Below are 20684 nucleotides of genomic sequence, written 5' to 3'. Positions count from 1 at the left end.
AAGGGGGAAGGAACGACTTAATAGAGAACATCACTTCTCAATGTAGATATCATTTTCAGGAGAGTAACTCCACCGAGCAAGGCGCTTCATAAATCAATGGCTTTCTATGGAGACTAATAAGAGCTGCCTGCCTCTATTCATTGTTCAGCCTGTAATTTGGCCCATCACTCATTACTCAGCATGTAATTTCAGCATTAACACCGCACAGCTCGCTGAACCCGCTGAACACCAGAGAATGTGAAAGCAAGCAACCCCCCCCCCCACAAACACACACACGCACATAGAGGCAGGCAGGGCCACTGGAGCACAAGCCAGGGAGTCAGGGCAGGAAAAGGAACATTTATGTTTCTCATTCTTTCTTTTGTACATCAGATACACATGCACAACCCCGAAACACACCCATAAGGCATACTGCACCTACTCACGCATACTTATGTTACTCACACACATACTTATAATCGAACACACCACTTGTGCTAAAACTCAAATACGGTAATTGCTAGCTCAACCGTGCTCAAGTGGAGCAGTTATGTGTTCAAGCATGGACAATGCAGGGTGATAATCGATAGCAAGGATCTGGCTTACAAATACAGTGATATTCAGCCTCATAGGCTGGACACACCTGAATAAACCCATGCCACAACAACATACACTGCTGGAAATCTGATTTGACATGTTATCATGCGTCCCGAAACGACAAAGGTCTGCCATGGAATGTGAGGGAAAGCCATCTTCTCCTTAATAAAGGATTGATCTGCCGTATTGATCGTACATGACAAGGCTATAGCAAGGAATTTGCCCCCTTTCTTTTGTTATTTCCACCCCCCTTCCCCTTCTTATCTATGCACTCTGGCAGTCCTGTACATGTGTGCATGTGTACACACACGAGTGTGTAGATGTGAGTGCATATGGCCGGCAGAGAGAGAGTGTATGTGCACGGCAGCCCTGCCAGACCCTGCTGCTCAGTGTGATGTAAATTGTGTATGTGTAAAAAGCACTCCATAATCAGGCCATCCATCATCAGAGGCTGTCAGTGGGCTCTCTCAGGGTGATACATCACGCTCTCCTGTCCTCTGCCTCAGTTGGGGCCTACACAACCCGCCAGGCATGCTGGGAACACAGCCGGAGAGACGTACAGTACAGGACAAGACCTAGGTTGGGAGAGGTGTTCTGTTTGATGTGCCTCTCCAATGATAATGATGCCCTCCTGTAAATGCATGTTTTGGAGGGTAGGGTCTCCTTAATCCTTGAAATGTGGTTTATGCTGGATTTTGTCAACAGCTTTCACAGTTTATTACACTTCTAAATATGGAGAAATCGAAACGCCTCGAACTAAACCGATATTAGATGTAAAGTTTTCTCCGTCATGGTTTAACACCTGGCAGAATCGCCTGCAGTTGTCGTCCAAGCGTCAGGCATGATCTCTACATGTCGACATGTCACCATCTCATCTATCATGGAGATGATCTTTGTAACAACCCCGGCATAATGAAATTGGTGACACGGACCGCCATCTGCTATTGATTTCATGCAAATGCTTTTGACAGCTGATGGAGACTTGCATTAGCGCTAAACGGTGCTGTCAGTTGATGAGTTGACAGTTTTGTAGTCATAGCATGTACACTAGTGCAGACAGACACAGACAATGTCAATAATCCTGTAAGAGCTGCTGATGATATATACTGAGCACTTATATTCAATCTAGACAATAAATGTGTTATGAGTGCAGTCGTTGCATTGCGCCTCACATTTTTTCTTTCAGGCAAAGATTTTCTTTCATGTGCTGAGCTTTTACAAGAATCATTGGGACTACTCGCCTTACTTTTCCTCACACCACACACATTGACAGCAGCCCCACCTCTTCACCTCATGTCTTTTTTAATCCTTGACACATCATTATGTTCCAACTTCACACTCTGTCGTAAACTTTACTCTCTTCTAAAGAGCAGCTCTGTGATGCCCCGGCATGACTCGATGCATGCCAGAATTTGTTTGCTCCTTCCAGTACAATATGGAGAGAGAGGTGGGATGAGGGTGTGGACAAAGCATGCCCCCCTCCCCCTAACCTCCTCCTTACCCCTCCTTGTAAGGCTTCTCAATCGCTGCAAGGAAACATGAAACCCTCCACACACATCCCATAAATCCTGAATTGGGTGGGGAGTCTAGCCGAGGGGAGGGGGGGGGCGGCGGGGGGGGGGGGGGGACTGAAGGAGGTATGATACGGGTGGGGGGGGGGTCGCTGGCACGTTCCAGTCACGCCCGCTTCCCGGCCCGCGGCCAATCAATACCACTTTCCTGTTTTAGAGGCGGGTAATTATGAGGTGGAGAGATTGTGTGACCTCTCACCCCTGCTGCATTACTCGCCTGATATTAAGATAAATTGCCTGATTTTGGGTAAACATATGCTGCAATTCAAACTGTCAGCACTGGTTTGCTCAGGGATAATTTGTATTGATCTCCTGGCTTCTTCCCCATTTTGCTTACTGACCTCATGGATAATTAGAGAAAAAGAGACACGGGGAGGTAAGGCAGGGCTTGCATTTGAATACTTTGCAGGAGAGATGAAGAGCACATGCGGGGGGGATGTTGGGAGGTGGCAGAGGGAACATTAGAGACTAATAGAATTTTCATTTTCTCTCATTTTCGGCTCAGATTTAGACAGGTTACGTGTTTTGTTCAATTATATCTCTTTTTTTCTCTTTCCCTGCCTGTCTTATATACACAGCGATGGCCCGGGGTTTAATTTCTGTCGTGATACAAATTTTACAAATATAATGAGACAACAAAGCGACGGCGAATACGTTTCAAGTTAAACAGCTGATAACAAAAGGATTTATTGCCATATGTGAGCAAAATTAGCATGGTAAGTGACGAAAGAACAGACGTGATAAAGAGTGTGCTTCCCCTTCACGAAGGTTTGGAAGAACATTTTTATGAATATTTCAGTAATTTTCTCTCTCCAGAGAGTGAATGATCATGTTTCAGAATATGAAGAAATGGAATGCATGACTCGGTGTGCAGCTGTGACCATATCATTTCCAATTTTGAATATCACGCATGCGCATGGGCATGCATGGCAGGCCTTCAGTGAGATTCCTCTGCCTGGAATGTGCAATTCCCAATCTTATTTTGATCTGATGCCTTAATCTGCCACCCTTTCATGCCACTAACACATTTTCTCTGAGAGCTCCTTTAGCCGCCTCAGTCGAGCCACTTTACTTAAAATGTAGAGTGGATGGCGTGTACATGGCATCTGAGTGTGGTCCGCTGCTCCTTCTCCATGTTCTCTAGAAATAGGACATGAGTAACCGCTCTACAAGAACACTGTAACATGGCCGTCTCTGGCAGCCAGAAGTGCTTACATGGCGATACAGCACAGTGTGCCCACAGTCCATATGAAAGCGGATTGAACACTTGTATTGGCTTACAGTATCGAGGTAAAAACATAGGGAAATGTTTGAGCAAAGCAGTAAATTTAAAGGAAATTGTTCCTTGTTAAGTCTATGAGCCTGAATGGAAGCTCGCACAGTGTACTAGCATTCCTGCCAGCCATTACAGCTTATTACGATAACTCTATCTTTCCAGGAGATAAAAACCTAGCCTTGTTGCCATTTGCCAGCTATTACTTTCGCTAATTATACTTAACTGCTTCGAGCTTATCTCCACTCCTCCTACACCATTGAGCAGTTATTTTTTTCTTTCCCCTTAACACAAATTAGAGGTGGAGTGGGAGTTGGAAAGGGGGAGACAGATAAACAGCACAGGCAGAAGTTCATTCAAGTGTTATTGCATTTGTGACTTGTCAAACAGTCTAACTGAAGCCTTCTAGGCACCTGCAGTCTGTTAGATGGATGCAGTTCACAACAGCATCAACACACATAACGACCTCTTCTCGTCAATATTCAACAGCTGCGGACGTAGGACGAGCGTATATCTTCACAGCGTTGCGTTAAGGAATTAAAACGGACTCCTGTGCGTACAAGGAAGGCGTGATATTCAGAAGTCATGCTGCTGCTCCTCAGTATAAATGTGTTCCAGTGTTGAGAGCAGAAAATACGCATGCAGACCATCTTAAAAAAAAAAAAATCAACCAACACCAAACCAAGGCAAATTGAAATTTTCACAGCAAACCCACGCAAAGCAAACCTCATCTGTGTTAACACTGACCATATCATCTCCATCCACTGCAGCCAGTTATCACTCAGTGATTCCATCTCCAGCAGTCTCAAGATGAACAGGAAATTAAAATTTCAAAGATCTGCAGTTAAGATAAATCAATGGAGACAGATCAATGTTCATTGAAATTTCATGAACTTTGAGCCAATACAGATGAAAAAAACCCAGACAGTTACAGTCTCCAGCAGATATTGCTCCTGCAACAGATAAAATGTAATTAACACGCTTAAAAGGGAGCAATGTTACAGATTGCCCATCCATAATTCCAGACTCCCTTCATATCGGTGGTATTATTAGAAAGGGCCGAAGACACCTGTTCAATCCTCTTAGATGACATCTAAAGTACTTCTCTGAGGACGTCAGCGGACTTTCACACATTACCGGCCAACAGAAATCAAATGGGTTCCCTTCACAGCTGATTGCAAGCGCAAATTAATATTGTAAAATGAAGATCAATACATGGACGGGGCACAGATCGATGACGGCTAAATTACGGCCGCATTTTCCCCCTCATTCAAGATGAGTTGTGTTTTCCTCTCAAAGTCAATACCGTGCTGCCTCCCTCATTCATTTCTCAATAAACTTGCCGATGAATTTCAATCAAAATGCGGCAGAGGAGGGGGCGGGAGGCTGGAGTTCTTTTAAAGCCCGTTGGGTGCAGATCATACTGAAAATGGGGCAAGAAGAGGAGGTAGAGAAAAAAAGAGGAGGAGGGAAAGATCCTCGTCTATCAAGAGCCCCCCTCCCTGCCTCCTGTGTCTATCTTTCCCGTGGCAGAGGACTGATGCTGTGACTTCGTGAGGACAATCCATTTTAAGAGCTATTACAAAACAGACCTCTAACGATACTGTGGGACAAAAAGTGGGTCCAATTAAAATTAAATCAATGAATACCATCCTTACTGGGAGGAAAAAAAGCACGCACCTATGCTTTCATTTTTCTCATGAAAGATAACCACAATGCATTTCACAGAGAGATGTAATGGGGGAAAATACATGCTCAACTGCAAGTGCTTATTTCAATCAATTTCCTGGAGCTGGATTTCACAGGTCACTTGCTGATAACACGCTGTGGAATAATGCCACAGTGTGCTTCTCAAAGCCTACCTGACAAGCTGCCTGACAGTGGGGGAGTGCGAGCACGTGTCACGTCAGCCCTCTAATTGGACACAAGGACCTTCCTCCGTGGAACCTTGTCGTGCTCCACACAAGCTCACAAGGCCTTCAAACCAGGCCCATCTAACTTGGCAATGAGTGTCTGCTCCACTCCCGTGGAGCTGGTGCTAAATACCAGAGTTGTAATGAGACAGGTAGGTATGGGGATATGGCTAGTGGATAACATGCTTTGACACATGCTAAAACTGTTGTGCCAACTGGTTACAACCCACGTGACTGTGGCAGTGACATTTATAAATGCCTATGTCATCTTTTCTCATTGTAGCAGTTCATACTGCAGGGGGATTTTCTTTTTCCTCCTTTAAATCAGCCTTTTTTAGAAATATCACAAATGTTGTGCGGAGTGGCTTTAAAGGGTGCGGAAATATGAAGTCATTTGGCGTGTGTGTTTCAAAGAGCTCCTCAAAAGCAGATCTGTTTACATACCTCCTTGAATGCCTTTGATTATAGCATATCTTTGCTGTAGGCCACACCCCGTCGCTGACCAGCAACCAACCGAGTACCAAACCCAACCCATCAGGACAGGAAATGAAAAGGAAGCGCCTCATCTGATCAGCTTCTAAGTCTGGAACTTCAAAGTGACGGCAGGGCGGAGAGGAGACGCAAGGATAGGGACAATTCACGAGCTGGTCAGCACAGGACCCTATCTGATGTGCTTTGATAAAGACGTCTGCATTTGTTTGTTTAATTTTTCCCTTTTTTTTAGGGTCCACCGCTGTAACACTGTGTTCCTCTTTCTAAGAGCAGAACATTAAGTGGGTTTAATTTTGGATTTGAGAAGTGGACTTCACTATTTATATCTCTGATTTGTGCATAGAGGTTGTCAGCTCAGTGTGGGTGCATACATGTTGGAGACTGGCATTAAATAGTTTGACTTTCATAAAGCAGGAAGCTTTAGTGGAAGTGTATTTACAAAGAACCCTTACTTCTGCACTATCAACATCTCCCTTTTCCATCCCTTACAAGGTTGACATTTCTTGAGCTCCACCAGTATTGAGTGAAGCACACATGACCCCTTTGTCCTTATGTTGATGAATGACTGCCTCATACCCATTTTGTCAGATTTTGGTGCAGTGGAGTCGATAGCGTCACCTTGACGAGGAAAGTTTGTGATCCATCAGCCCTCAAGGCTGTCTGGCCACAACTAAGGCCTGGCAAGAACAGAACACTGTATGGGGGCATCCGCTTCATCCAAAAATCCTTCACCCAGTGTGTGCTGCAGTCTTGTGAGGTCGAACGAATGGCTCTTATTACTGCCGCTTTACAGTGAAGGGAGAAAAAAGAAAAAGAAAAAACACTTGACTTGTACTAATAGCTGCGAAGCCATGCTGGTCACCAAAGGTCTGAAGACGAAGCACCCTGTCAGTGCCCAGCTTGGGAAATTAGCAAATAATGTTCCCTTCCCCCTGACAAATGTGTGACAGCTCGCCTTCGCCAATCATTCTCTCCTAACGTTATGATGCATGTCCTGGATCCCCACTGGAGGATACAGGCGAAGTTTACTGACCCTCAATTTACCCATGACAAATGGGGTCCCGGTAAATGTGCGTTTTCTGGGGCGCGGAAGGGGTTCATTTTAAGCAATCCTGGTTATGTGGATGTCACTGATTAGGATAAATAGTGGCTGAGTGTGTTAGGACTGCTTGCAGAACCATATTACCAAGAGCCCGCATCGTTGCCCCTGGAGGGGAGCACTCGTGGAAACTTGGCCAAGATAGAAAACCAAAAGCTCTGATGCAATTAGGAGCTTAAATTGGATGAATTGTACACTCAAGTTTTTATTTATGATTTACTCTTTCATACACTTATGTAAGTATGCAATAAAAAGGTGAAAATGCTGCAAATGAGGCCAGAAAATTGAGACCTTTTGGTTTAGAAATATTTAATCTGGCCCGCACGTACAGGTTTTAGGGTTTAATAAAGTGAAAAGTATAATACAGTATTGACTCAGATACAGCCAGGACTTTCTCCTTTTGATTTTCTACAACCTTGCTGACAGCTGGTTCTACCAGTCCTGTCCTGACCAATAGATAACCAATATATGGATTAGACAGAGGACAAATCAGCAAGCTCCAAGGGACGACAAGCTTTTTAGAAGGTAAAAGGTATAGACTGTAAAACATCAAAATAGGCAACAAGTCATTCCTTTAAAAATGTGCCACTTAAAGAACGGATATAAGCTATTTAAAGCAGTCGGTAAACTGCAGGCTTCTCAAGTTTTATATAGTATGTCTGTTTGTCTCATTAGTGTTTTAAACATTCAAGAGTCGATGCCAACAGGATTATTTGACATATACTACACCGTGCTCTCTTTCTGAGAATGGATTGTGAGTTTTGGAGCCGTTCCAGGGTGCTAACCCGAGTGAGGACATGTCCCTCTGCTGTTCGAATTGACTGCAGTCTCCTCTGTGTTGACTCTTGGTAATTTGTGATAATTTCTTAAATTGAGCGAGTTAAATTTCCACAATTAGGGTGGTGGTGCAAGAAGAGTCAACATAAAAAAAAAGTCTAAAAAGGCACTCCTCTCAAGCCGTGCTCTCAAGTCATGCTTGAAGCCATATGCTTTGATAACTAGACCTTTGATATGCACACGGTGCTCTCCAATATGACACCGTGCCTTTCTGTGCCTTTTAGACAGCACTGTGTCACTACATGCCCTTTTCAGCCCATGTAATGTGCTATTATAACTCCAAATCTATTTGCAAATGAAGTGCCATTTGCTCAAGAGTCAGAAACAGAAAGAAAAGCTATAGCTGGAAATGAGTTTCATTCTTAAATACAATATCTGCTCTCTTACACTCAATGCATCAGCCAATTGTCATTTTAATGTCCGAGAGATGTAGCTAACATCCTTTTACCTACTGTACGTGTGGAAGCAGTGATATCTTTTTCTAGCGTTATGCATTCTGCTCTTATAACGGTTTCGTTCTCTCAAGCGTCAACCCCTGTACAATCAGGGTAAGCCACATAGGGAATAGCAGAGCAGAGGAGCCAGACCTGTCTATTGGTGACTTTCTCTTTTAATTCACCACACTAATCAATTGTACCACCGTTGCCTCGAGGGGTAATTGTATCTTTATACTAACTGGAAGTGAGTAGGAACCCAGGGAAGACAGAGAAGAAGAATGGTGGGAAAAAAAACAACAAAGATAGGGAGAAGGGGACACGTTTCCCCAGTAAAACCTGATGGTAATCATCCCAATCCGCTTAGCCTCTGTGACTAATGGGGTCTGTTCTTAAGGGACCTGGCACTTTCACTAGGGTGCTATAGAAGCCATTAATGTCTTAACTTATACACCTTCTCAGGGCTGCACAGTAACACATGTACACACATACACACACATTTCCCCCTCACTCACTCTCATACAAATACACACATACACTTTCATTATCCCAGTGCCTTGTTGGCCTCTGCTCTGCTCCTGCTAGGGAGGTTAAATGCAGGAGAGCTGGGCCAGACTGCATGGTTGGAGGAGAAGGGGACGGGTGGTTGGGGGTGGTGGTGGAGGTGGTGGTGCTGGAGATTTTAGAAGTGGGAGGGGGGACTTGATGAGAAACAGCTGCCCCAGGATGGAGGGGTCTGGATGGGGATTTTGGGTGAGGGAGTTGGGGGGGGGGCTGCACAACCCTGGCCTTGAGCGTAGCAAGGCCAGGGTTGTGCTTGGAGGCTTGGGAGTGCAGGGGGAAGTGTGAGTGCCTTGACGCACCCCCATTTCATTCTGCCCATCAGAGTTGGAACAGTCAGAGGCTTCCAGGTCAGACAGGCTCTGACCCCCAGAACCTCTGTCTCCTCACCAATGATGACAGATAAGACCACCACTTCCTTCTGTTAGCCAAGATAATCAGATCCTTTACTTAGAGTGTGACACACACACTCCCCTTCTCTCTCACGTACATATCTCTCCCTCTTTGCCGTTAATTCTCTCCTATGAATTCATGTTCAGCATACATGAGAATAACCAGATATATGTGTGCACTTAACCTACAGTAGATATGGCTTTTCTAATCTGATTTATTGTAAGAAAAAAAAAGAAATCACATTTTGGCTTATAAAAAATTGGCTCATTAGCAGAAAGCATTATCTGTCTCACTAAATAACAGATAAAGAGAACTGGCAGAAATAACTTTCCTGACAGCTTGATTCTAACAGAGCTTGGCAACGACCTTGTATGGTGGCAGGTCAGAGAGGGATCGAGTTGCACTTGTAGTCGCCCCCCTCCACAACAGCTTTTCACGAGCAGTGCAAATCTCACACATTCAACATTCAGCAAGTCGGACGGTTAGTTCATTATTAGTGCCTGGACTTAAGGCTGGGGGCTCCATCCAGAAGGAAGGGGGAAAAGCGGGGGTACATGAATAAGCCTGTAGAAAAAGGGAGAGCAGGGTGGAGGAAGTTTTGACTCACCGGTATAGACGAATCTTCCAGGGGCGCCTTTGCAGAACTGCTTGGACTTGTAGGACAGCGTTACTTCCACAACACCGGGAATGTGCCGAGGTGGAGTCTGGACGCGGATGGCGTGGGGAGTTATGAGCTGGATCACAGAGATTTAAAAAAAGCAAAAGAAAAAAGGGGTATAAGCGGTCATTACTTGCTAGAAAGTTTGTCTTAATAATTATTATTCTAATATTGTGGATGGGTTTCAATTGAGTATAAAATGTGAAATTCTACATCGTACCTCACTCCATACAAGCATGGTGCCGAACACAACTTGTAGGCCATCGAAGAAGTTGTCCCCTATGAGGATGACAGTGGCACCTCCAGTGGTCCATCCCTCACTGGGACTGATAGCCTTGATGCATGGGGTGGCTGCTTATCCAAGACAAAGAGAAGAGCAAATTCAGCACCTAAGCTTCAGCACTAGGCCTCACGTCTCCTTCCACTCAGACACATTACTGCACCACCTCTACGTTGAGCCCTCCATATCTCTCTCACAAAAGACATATCATGGAAATTGCCCCTGGAAAAAAAATGATGGATTTGTCCTTTAAGGCACGAGAATCAAAATCATTTATCAGTGCGCTGGAGTGATGTAGTTAAGCAGACCCTTCAAATGGTCCACTTCACAAAGGCTAAACGCCAGGCTCACCAGGAAAATGATTTGATGGAGCAAATTATGTGTCAGGGCAAATGTAGCTATCAGAATTGATTAAGCATGCACCCGCATGTACAGTAAAATTTCAAAGTTGAACACATCTTAAATGAGTCAAGAATACAGGCTGTTAAAGTGGAAATGACAAGCTAAAGCTTTGCTGGTTCATGTTATTTCATTACCTTTGTTCTTCATGTGCAGTACAGTGCAGGCGGTGAGCGTAGTTTCAGGTTTCATAACGTGAAATGCACTCATGAATTATTCAGATTGTGTTTTTTTTTTCTCTCTTTTTGTGATCGATTCAATCCATTTCATATTGTTTATTACAATGCTTTTCATCTGGCATGACTTCTGCTACGTAGCTCTGCCATTCATCAACAGTCTGGGTTGTTATTATAATCTAATTTGAGTGATCTGGTGCCTCACATTCACTGTCATTTGATGCATTACCTTAATATGGTGCTCAGCACAACACTGTGTTTACAACAGAAATAGCATGACAGCTAGCCATAAAATAGCAATATCAAATTTAATCTATTTCCATCAATATCTTTTAACACACTATGAATTGTGCATGTTTTCCCTTTTCCTCAAAATACGAGCAACTATTTTGCAAGTTCCTTTTTTTTCTCTCCCCTTTACAAGCTCACTTCTAAACCTCTATTATCCTTTCCATCCAGTAAGTAAATCACAGTCAGCCATTGTTGTATGGATCACCTCAGACAAGACATCTCCCTTTGTTTGCCTTGCTGTTGGGTCTGTTCAGGTCATGTTTGCTCTCTCTCCGTGCCCATAAAGTGCACACACACACATTGGTACTACAGGGAATCTGACTTTAACAGGCGCTGTTGACTTCATGCTAATCACCTCGTACAGATTTTCATTTGTGAGGCCTGGAGGAGTGACATTTGCTTTCCTTAATTGCGAAGCAGAGCGTCTGAAAGAGGACCAACCCTCTATGGGCATGCTGGGCCCCCTCTAAGGGCCTGACCTTCATCAGTGCGGACGATTACAGCAAATAATTCACCCTTCAAAATTACTGTAAACAAATTGACTTTGGGGATGAGAGAGCGAGGGGGGCAGGAAGGAGGAGGAGGCAAGAAGAGGGCCTGATGGTAACGGTGACTGTTGGGGGGCAGCTGCAGCCTGGAACCTGCGACACGCACACACAATCACGCACGCACGCACGCACACAAAACCACACACACGCAGACGCACTACCTCGGAAATCCCAGTGCCCCCTCCCACACGCAGAAGGACCCATGGTGAGGCAGCGACTGAGGCCCTAAGCCGTCCACCCTTCTGCCTAAAAATTTGCATATGTCTCAATGCACAGACAGAGAGGGAAGCATGTGCTGAATGGGGACCGTGGCGAAGTGGATTACACAGTCAGCGCAGGCGATCTGATGACAGACACGCACAATGCCCCCTCAGCAGATGATAGGCATCATGAGGAGTGGACGGATGAGGATGCAAAGAGCCGCCCTGCCGCTCTGAGTGTTGCACCACTAAGTCTTTTGCAAACTTTGGGCTACAGCTGAGGAAATTCACTGAATTTGAATTCATATGTCATGGCTTGTTTTGGGGGCTCTTTTGTCTCTCTCTCTCTGTTTGCTAAAACGTTACCCTTGTCCATTTTTGTTTGTTTGCTTGACTTTTTTTTTTCCAAGATCGCCTTCGCTGTGAATTGATCGCGGGGTGCTGATCTGGGATCTGCTCTAATCTTTGTCGTTTCTGGTTAGGGTTAGCCGCGGAGGACGTCAAAACGGATCCAAGATCTGAGCAGAGGAGGTCCTAGCTCTAGTATTGTGACACTCAAACAGGTCTGATGTGGCCCCGTGAAGCCGTCCTTTGTTCTGCCTGCTGAAATGTGTTGTAATTGTGCTGTGGGATGTCCAGATGGTCGGTTGATAGTGCAGCTGATGGGATTATACCTTTTACCTCTCCCTGGGCCATCTGTTCCCTTTGACTCTCTCTCTCTCTCTTTCTCTCTCGCTCACTCTCAGCCTCTCTCTCTCATACTCTCTCCTTCTCTTTCTCCTTTCCTCCTCTCCTTTTTCCCCCCTTCTTTTCTCCTTCTCTTTCTTCCTCTTAGGCCCAGCAGTCTGGATTCACTTGTCTTTATTGCATAAACCCTAACAGCATTACAGCCACTTGGCATGCAAATGAGGCAGGCGCTGCAGGCTCTATGCTGAGTCTCCTATATTGTCTGGGGCTCTATAATGGTGGAACTGAGCTAAGGAACGTGTGTGTGCGCGAGTGTGTCTGAGTAAGTGAGAAAGAGAGAGAGAAATTCTGTGTGTGTCAGTGCTGGTTGTTCGTGTGTGTCTGTGTGTGTGTGTGTGTGTGGGGGGGGGGGGGGGGGGTGCTCTGTGTGAAAGACTCAGCTATTTGTGAGCATGTTTATGCACCTTTGAGCCTGAATCTATACATGTTTGAGTGACAGGCAGCCACAAAGAACATCCATGTCTGAATGCATAATATGCTTGTTGTGTGACAGTACACACAAGTGAACAAAAATGTCACATGGCGAGATTCAGTCTGTCATCCACAGGCTGTGGCCCCTCTGTGCCAACAGGGGGCAGCACTTCTTGATCAATGCGAGGCAGTCGTGCAAGTGCGGTGTGAGCCGAGAGGAAGGATGCCTCTGTGTTTCAGCCACACAGTCAGTCAGCCAGTCACATATCTAAGGCTTCTCGCCCAGTGAACTCCCAAGGAAGAATGTGTTGCTAATTTAAAGCATGCTGTCTGCCTGCTAGTTGTCAAAGCAGTGTGGAGGACATGGCTGGAATTACATTTTATGACCGGCTCTCCTTTTCTCATGTGTCACATTTCTGTTTGTTAAAGGTGACGCAAACAAAGTGAGCAATCGCAGTTGATGCATGTTAAATTAGTTTGTTATGGAGCCGAGCCTAAGAGGGAGGGAGGGGGGAAAAAAGAGAAAAAACAAATCTCAACTTGTGTGAGCACACACAGTTAAGCAGAGGGAAGGTGTATTAAAGTTATTAGACAAAGACATGTTCAACTGGGCGGTTGACAATGGCTTCTTTTCTTGCTTTACGGGGCGTCACTCTGCTGCTTTGAAGAGTGTGGTGAAGGGTAGAATAAAAAAGGATGGGTTAGGGTAACCTGTAAAGAACACGAGCGTGCACACACGCACACACACACACAACGCAGGGGGTCCCATGGGAGCGGGGGAACATGGAGGCGAGGGCTCAACCTCTTTAATTGCTCTCCTCATTAAGAAACTGGTTGCTAGGCGATCCACACCTATCGTGTCATAAACGTGAAACACACAAACAGAACGTCAGCGAACATAATGACTTTGGTGCTCCGGGCAGGACTTTAATTATTTGATTTTGTTCTCCAGTAGAGGAGTCATTAATAAAGACAAAAACAAATAGATTAGCTTTTCCCCCACTAGGACTGGAGAGCACTGAGATATATTAATTGTCTGGTCTTTTTTTTTTCTTTTTTTTTTGTATTAGTCGTTGTTGTATTAAACATTACATTTGCTTTTGGTGATAGAACCATTAATGCCCATTAATGTGTAGAGAAGCTTGTTTTAGTCAGTGGTGTATATAAACTGTTTGCCCAGCCATAATTGGCCCTTGAAATCTGAAAATAAGCAATTTGCACAATTGGGCTAAGTCAGTTAACTTTTCTTTCTTTCTTTTCCTTGCAGTCTTTCAGCTGTGTGTGCTCCCATCTGCAAGCGGAGGCCACAAGGGTCAGAAGGTTATGTTTAGTGCATTTTACTTTTTGGATTTCCCATGGTTTGGTGGTCCTACTTTTCTCTCTTTTGGCTGAGAAGGCAATCAGTCTATCATATGGAATCAGTTGGAAGAAAAACAGTAAGTTCTGTTTTTCTCATAGGCCACCCCCCACACCCCTTCTCTCCTTCTCTCTCTTTCTCTCTGTTTCACACACACACACACACACACACACACACACACACACACACACACACACACACACACACACAAGCAACCCCCCTTACCTCCCCCCTCTTTTCTGTCTTTCTCCTTCCTCCCCCTGTTTCAGTTCTCTCACAGCTAAAACTGCAGAACCCAGTGGCAGGAAATTGACCTCACAGCCAAATTCTTCAGCAATTTGATCATGTTTCACATTGGCTTTTAAGACAAATGTAGGTGCGTAAGGAGACTGGAAGTAGTATAACATTTTAAAAGAGTGAATTAGTCCGAGTATTATCATCTTCGCTGGCGATACTGAAATGATAAACACTGACTAATGCATGTTGCTTCCAATCAAGACATAACAGCAGGTATGAGTGAGGCCAAAAGCAACTTAAAAAGTGAAAAAAAATGAAAGTGATGGAGGAACGAAAGCTTCTAAGCAACTAGAAGCAACTAGGTGTGTGATCTGGGAGGAAAAAAATGGGAGGATGTCTGAAAGAAACTATGAGAAAAAGGAGCGTAGCAAATTATAAGATGTAAAAATGTGCCTACCATTCTCCAGATAAGGAGGCGTACCTTCTGAAGGGTCGAGTCTGCGAGCCCTTCGCCCATGCTTGGAATTGTTGTGTACAAACATGTTGTCAGAGACAGCCAAGACATGGCCGTCCACATTGACGGTCGTCGATACGACAACCTGCGAGAGGAATTAAAGCAAAACATGTCATTCAGCAAGTTTGAAGGTGATAATAGTACATTTTGGTAAAGGTTTAGGGACATTCTGAGGGATGTATGAATAGTTTGTTGTGTCCAGGTGCTAAAGCTCATGAATTGGTTGTCCTCTTTGGACAGATCACATTACATCAACCTCCCCTCCCTGCCATTTCCTTTTTTCTTTTTACTGTCGTGCATTTGTGTACAGCTAATTGACATTTCAATCACTAAAATACCATTTCCGTTTACCCACTCTACCAACTGTCATCATAGGCGAAGCTCGGTATTATTGATCAGCTTGTCCATCTCTTTGAGGATGGAAGGCCTCCCTTTTAAAATATTACTGGAGTCATTAGCAACTGAACAGTGCTCTATCCCATCTCTCAGCAAACATTTTACTAGGATCAAATTCCAAGCCATACTCCATATTTCATAATGCTTATTTTTGTTGTTGTTTTTTTGGCTACCACATTCCAAACAGTGAGCCACATGTGAATGGCCAAAGTGTTTTTGAGCCGGAAACAGAGAGCCCCTCTCAGGTTTGCTTCGCCGGTAAGTGACCTCGGTGTAGCAGTGGAATTTAGGGGGGTGCTTTTTTTGGTTGGTTTGGGGTAGGTGGGGGTATAGGGAGAGGAGGGGAGAGAAGGGGAAGTGAAAGAGCTCCATTCTTGTGAGCAGGTTCAGAGCTGGGCCAAGCTGAGGATGATGGATTGGGCCCTTTCTGGCCTCCAGCTGGTTTTGGGGTAATAAGAAGAGTGGAAGGCATGCAGAATACACAACTTTAGCCAGAGAAACACCTACGGTGGCACATCTGGGAAATCTATTTAGGGCAAATGACATACTAACTGCTGGAATAAAGGCAATCGATGATAATAAAAAGTAAAAACATCTTCTGTTTTGGGAAAATAATATAGTTACACAAAAAGAGTGATGCAAAAAGTTCTTGCATTCCTTTTGACATATAGGAGTGAGAGGTGAAAGCCCTTGGTGGCTGTCACGCATCAGTCCACATTCAGCCTGAGGGAAGATTTGAAGAGGCAGGGGAGGTCTGATGGTAGTGACATCAGGAGGGGACACCCTGTCTTGTCTGTTTCATATCTGGGCTTCCTCCTGGAGGATGCTGGCTTATGTGTCTATCACAAAACAGTGCTGCCAGTGACGGCCGCCCTCCTGTAGGCTGTCGTTACCCTGATAGGACAAATCACACTAAACTCTCACTGTCTCACCTTGACCTAGTGGGCTGCTTGTGGTGATGTGGGCTGCTGAGTAGGATAGGTAGACAAATGGAACAACAGGGAGTCAATCATTTGAAGGCTTAACTATTTGACACTTTAGATAAGACTGAGTTAAGAGACGGTAAAAATGTATTTTAACTGGCAGTATTTTGTTAGCTTACAATAATGTTTTCTTATTTTTTTTAAAAGCATGGTTTTGACATAAAGTACATGCATATGTGGATAAACATATATGCAAGGGTTCCTAGCGTGTATCCCATCTATCTATATGTCTATGTGTGTGTGTCTGCCTGTGGGCGTGCTTGCAGATATGCGTGTGCAAGAAGGTATGCGTTTCCGCTGCCAGACAGTTCGTGAGTTAACACTGTTGTTACATTTGGTTGGATCGTCCTCCCCTCTGTGCAGAGGCTCAGAAAGCTGTCAGGGACACAATTGATGGCACTCTTAAATCCTATATCCTTATTTGTGTCAGATGGTATTCCCTAATAAATATTCTGTCCAAGAGCACACAGGACACAAAATCCCTCTCTCTCTCTCTTTGCCTGGTTTTTGCCTCCTTCAGTGCCAATAATAAAAATGTATTCATATGTGAATCTGTGTCAGTGTGACTTAGTATAGTGGAGCAGCTGTGGCTGTGCATTTGCACACCTGTGTGTGTGAGAGCGTGCGTGTCTGCAAAAAGAGAGCGAGACAGTGAAAGACAGGGACAGAAATAGAGCATATGTGTGAAATAGATTTCAGTCACCTGGAATCTGCGCATGTCTCGTGGATTCCCTGCATTCTTCAGACAGTTCTGATTGCACTTGAGAAAGAACTTTAGGAAGAATCTGTGAGAGAGCAGAAAAGAAAAAGCAAAAATATTAATTATACTTTTGAAGCTGGAATTTTAGCTGGCGAGGTGACAGAATATTTCAACAGGATTTCTCAAGCACACCCATTTTCCACATTCATTCATTCACCGTGTGAGCATCACGGTATCTCGGTTTGAGAAGTCGCACTCTTTATTATTCTTTCAAAATCTAGAGCTGTTTGTGATCTCATCCTCTCACCTGAGTTCACGGGTCTTTCCCAACTCCCATCTGCCACTAACATATAGGAAGTCACTTGATATTCCACCCACCGCTTTAATCCCAGGACACCCCCTGTGCAATTAAAGTTCTCCTGTTCAATAGGGAAGCAAATGAGGCCCACCTGTGACCAGGTCTTGTTTGAAGAGCATCAGGGATAAAGGACCTAACAAGGTGAGAGCGCGCCACAAAACTTATAGTCCTGTCAGGCAATTAGGCGGACACTCCTGGGACCACCGTATGCCACACACACACACACACACGCGCACAGACAGACACACATACACACACATAACGCATACACACACCCATGTTCTTGTGGGTGGGTGAGGCAATTATGCCACAAATTACAACCTGGCTAATCGTCTCTGAACAAATGTCACGTCTGAGTGAGATCTGGGCTTGCTTAGTTTGTAAGCCGCCTTCTCAGGTCTTGCTGAATTTATTGATAAGCCCTCGTACTGAGAGTTCTATATCAGATGAGGCTTTACAGACATCAAATAGTTAAAGAGAGGAAAACTAAAAACAAGACCAATAAGAGAAATTATCTCAGATGTAGCCCATTGTGTAAAATCCCACACAGAATAAACAATGAAATCGACTTGTTGTTTTTGCAAATTCTCCCCACAGAATCATGACTGATTGCGCCTTTGCTTTCTCCGATTCTTTATAAATACAGTGCTGTGATATTTATTTTTCATCACATTGCACTAGCATTACTATATGCAATACTGCGGTTTTCATTGTAATACTAACTTGACTCACAGAATTGCAGCAGCTCATTGGATTACCATAGATTGCACCATAGATTGCACGGACATTTCATTCAGCTAAATACAGTGGCTTGTGTGGCCTGCGAGGACGCTTTCACAACACTTAAGACTTCTCGTTCGCCCAGTGGGATCCTGGCCAAGCCATAAATCAGAGTCTGAAATGACCCTTCTAACCCCGGCCACATTAACACATGCACTGGTCATTTAGAAGCGTTCTTCGATAGACTCCTATACCTTGTGCTTCGCGGAGGGCCCAGGAGGGAGAGGAGAGGTGAGAAAATATTTTCACTCCACATCCAAGAAGCTTTGGCTTGGACATCAATAAAAGACGTTTTAACCCATGCCAGAATGCTGATTGCCTGTCGGTGTGTGGTGAGGCCATAAAAAACCTGACTTGTCATTAGTGCATTTCGCTTGATTGTGTTCACTGTGTTTTCGGGTTGCATCTGTTGGCTGATCATCAAAATGACCATTATGTACTCTAATTCCCTGACCCTGTTTTTATTTCCCCAAAGAGCCATAATGTAGAGCAGCAGACATCTGCGGAAAGCAGACCTGAAATACGACTTTTATTTGTCTGTCGCCTCTCATATAGATTGGGCAAGGCGGGTGGTGCGTATTTGTGTGCGCGTGTGCACACATCTACATGCATATGTGCGTGCAGGCATGCGCACGTACATCCATCACCGGTTGGTAAACAATTTATGTCAAAGCAAGAGATAGAATATATTTCCCAAGCAATGCATTGACTTCATAAAAGAAACACATTACTTTCAGAGTTAGTCTTGTCTCTTTTCTGGGATACTTTAATGCTTTTACATACTGTTCCCACTACAGCAAAACCAAAAGTTAAGAAACAATAAACACAAGAAATTGAGTGCCCACGCTATCATAAAGTAGCTCCTTTATGTTTACTGTTATGAAGGCAATTAAGCACAATTTCTCTCCTAAAAAGATAAGCTTAATTTTCATAGTCCACAGCAGTGGCAGCGCTATAGCATCCATTACATTTGAGTTGGTTAAGATTCTCCATGAGCACAGTGCAAATTGGTCCTTGGTGAAAAGGAGAGCAATTAAGACAAGGCCCCTCTCTCTCTCTTTTACTTCTTAAATATCTACAGAAGTTTGTGCTGGTGTTTTGGCACGCACAGAGACAAAAGGAGGTTGTTTAATTGTTTTTTAATGGGATATCAAGTCGTCGCTGCCATTAGATGTTGGCAATGGAGGGCAAAGGGGGATAGAGAGAAAGAATGAACTGCAATTAGGTTTGATTAAAGCTATCCTTCTCAATAATCAGCTGTTCTGACAGGACAGGGGGACCCTGGTGGCCGCTGAGATGGAGGAAGGTGTTGAGTGATATTAAGGCCAATGAAGGGGATATTAACATGGCTAATTAAAGCTCTTCCAAAGCCGGGAGAGGAGGCTCTCAGTGGACCGCACTGGATGAAATAATCGGCCAAGGCAGCTATCAGTTGGAGGAGAGCGAGAGAGAGAAAGGGTGTATGGGAAGGGGTGGGGTGGGCTGGGGTGTAGTCCATCTGAGAGAAAGAGAGGAGTAGAGGGAAGGAAAGAGGGAGGCGTAGAGGAAAACTGCGAAGTGTGAAGGAAGACAAAGAGGAAGACATTGACAGGCATATAGAGAAAGACTTTCAGTGTAGCCACAGAAGCTCATTCTGACATCAACCCTCTCTGTCTGCATGCCCGAAGTCTGCCAGTATAACTAAGACCTGACATCAGCTTTTATCTCCGACAGCTAGTCATACAGGTCCACAAATCAACATTAAAACAATCCTGCTCATGCCTTGGTCTAAGGCAATTAATACGATTCTCCTGTAGTACCTCCATGCTCGCCCACTGCTGAAGCTACTAATCATGCCATAATGATTTCTCTCCCTCTGGTCAAAGGGGAAATAGATTGTCTCTTTAGTAATGCAGCAGGCTCTGCGCCTTCCACTCCCTGGCTTCACAGACCCGGTAATTGAGGAGAAAAAGGCCGACTTTGGCACTTTGACTGATTTGAGGGCTGCTAGACCCTCTTATCTTTACTCTGATCATTTTAGGCTGACACTCAAAGGAAGACCCATCGCCCTAATTCTAGCTCACCCTCTCCCATCATCAAACAGAAGAGGAATAGGAAAAAAAGAAGAGAGGGAGAGGGGGGAAAAAAACAAACAGGCGAGGTGAGGAAGGCCCTCTCTCGTTTAAATGACCAACTTAATTGCCGGGTTGATGTCACTCATGCATAAATGTCCATTCCTTTGATTTGAGTGAAGAGGGCAAATAAGGATAATGTTATATTATTAAGAAGGCTCTATCGACAGTGGAGGCTCGCTGTCCTGTCAATTTCATTCACATTTTTTTCATCCATTTCTTTTTCGGATTTTTTTATGACTTACAAAAAAAAGTCAGCTTTTTTTAAAACGTGTTTTCACCCACCAGTTTCTTTAGTTGCTTACATGAGGATATATTTTCCGTTCTCTAATAGTACACCTTGTTCTTATTGTTCAAAAGAGCTTGCCCATATTTACTTAGGCTGCTAC

At 44.4% G+C, this 20684-nt stretch overlaps 1 protein-coding gene across 8 annotated transcripts in view; it reads right to left on the bottom strand.

Moving 5' to 3' along the window:
- The window catches only part of LOC309720160 (transcription factor COE3), a 67623-nt gene that overhangs the window by 10751 nt on the left and 36188 nt on the right, over positions 1–20684 (bottom strand). For 2 of the 8 annotated variants that reach the window (XM_082556784.1, XM_082556788.1), the window contains exons 7-10: positions 17050–17131; positions 14911–15052; positions 10028–10158; positions 9757–9883 (exon numbers count right to left, since the gene is read on the bottom strand). In XM_082556784.1, coding sequence (XP_082412910.1) covers positions 9757–9883; positions 10028–10158; positions 14911–15052; positions 17050–17131 — 482 coding nt within the window. Of the gene's footprint in view, positions 1–9756; positions 9884–10027; positions 10162–14910; positions 15053–17049; positions 17132–20684 lie in introns of all 8 variants that reach the window. The other 6 variants (XM_082556783.1, XM_082556787.1, XM_082556785.1 and 3 more) reach the window with 3 other exon arrangements.

The sequence above is a fragment of the Aulonocara stuartgranti genome, assembly GCF_965226115.1.
Source record: "Aulonocara stuartgranti genome assembly, chromosome: 13".
Classification (NCBI taxonomy): domain Eukaryota; kingdom Metazoa; phylum Chordata; class Actinopteri; order Cichliformes; family Cichlidae; genus Aulonocara; species Aulonocara stuartgranti.
Note: the sequence above shows the minus strand (reverse complement) of the source record. Positions and strands in the feature narration are given on the sequence as shown.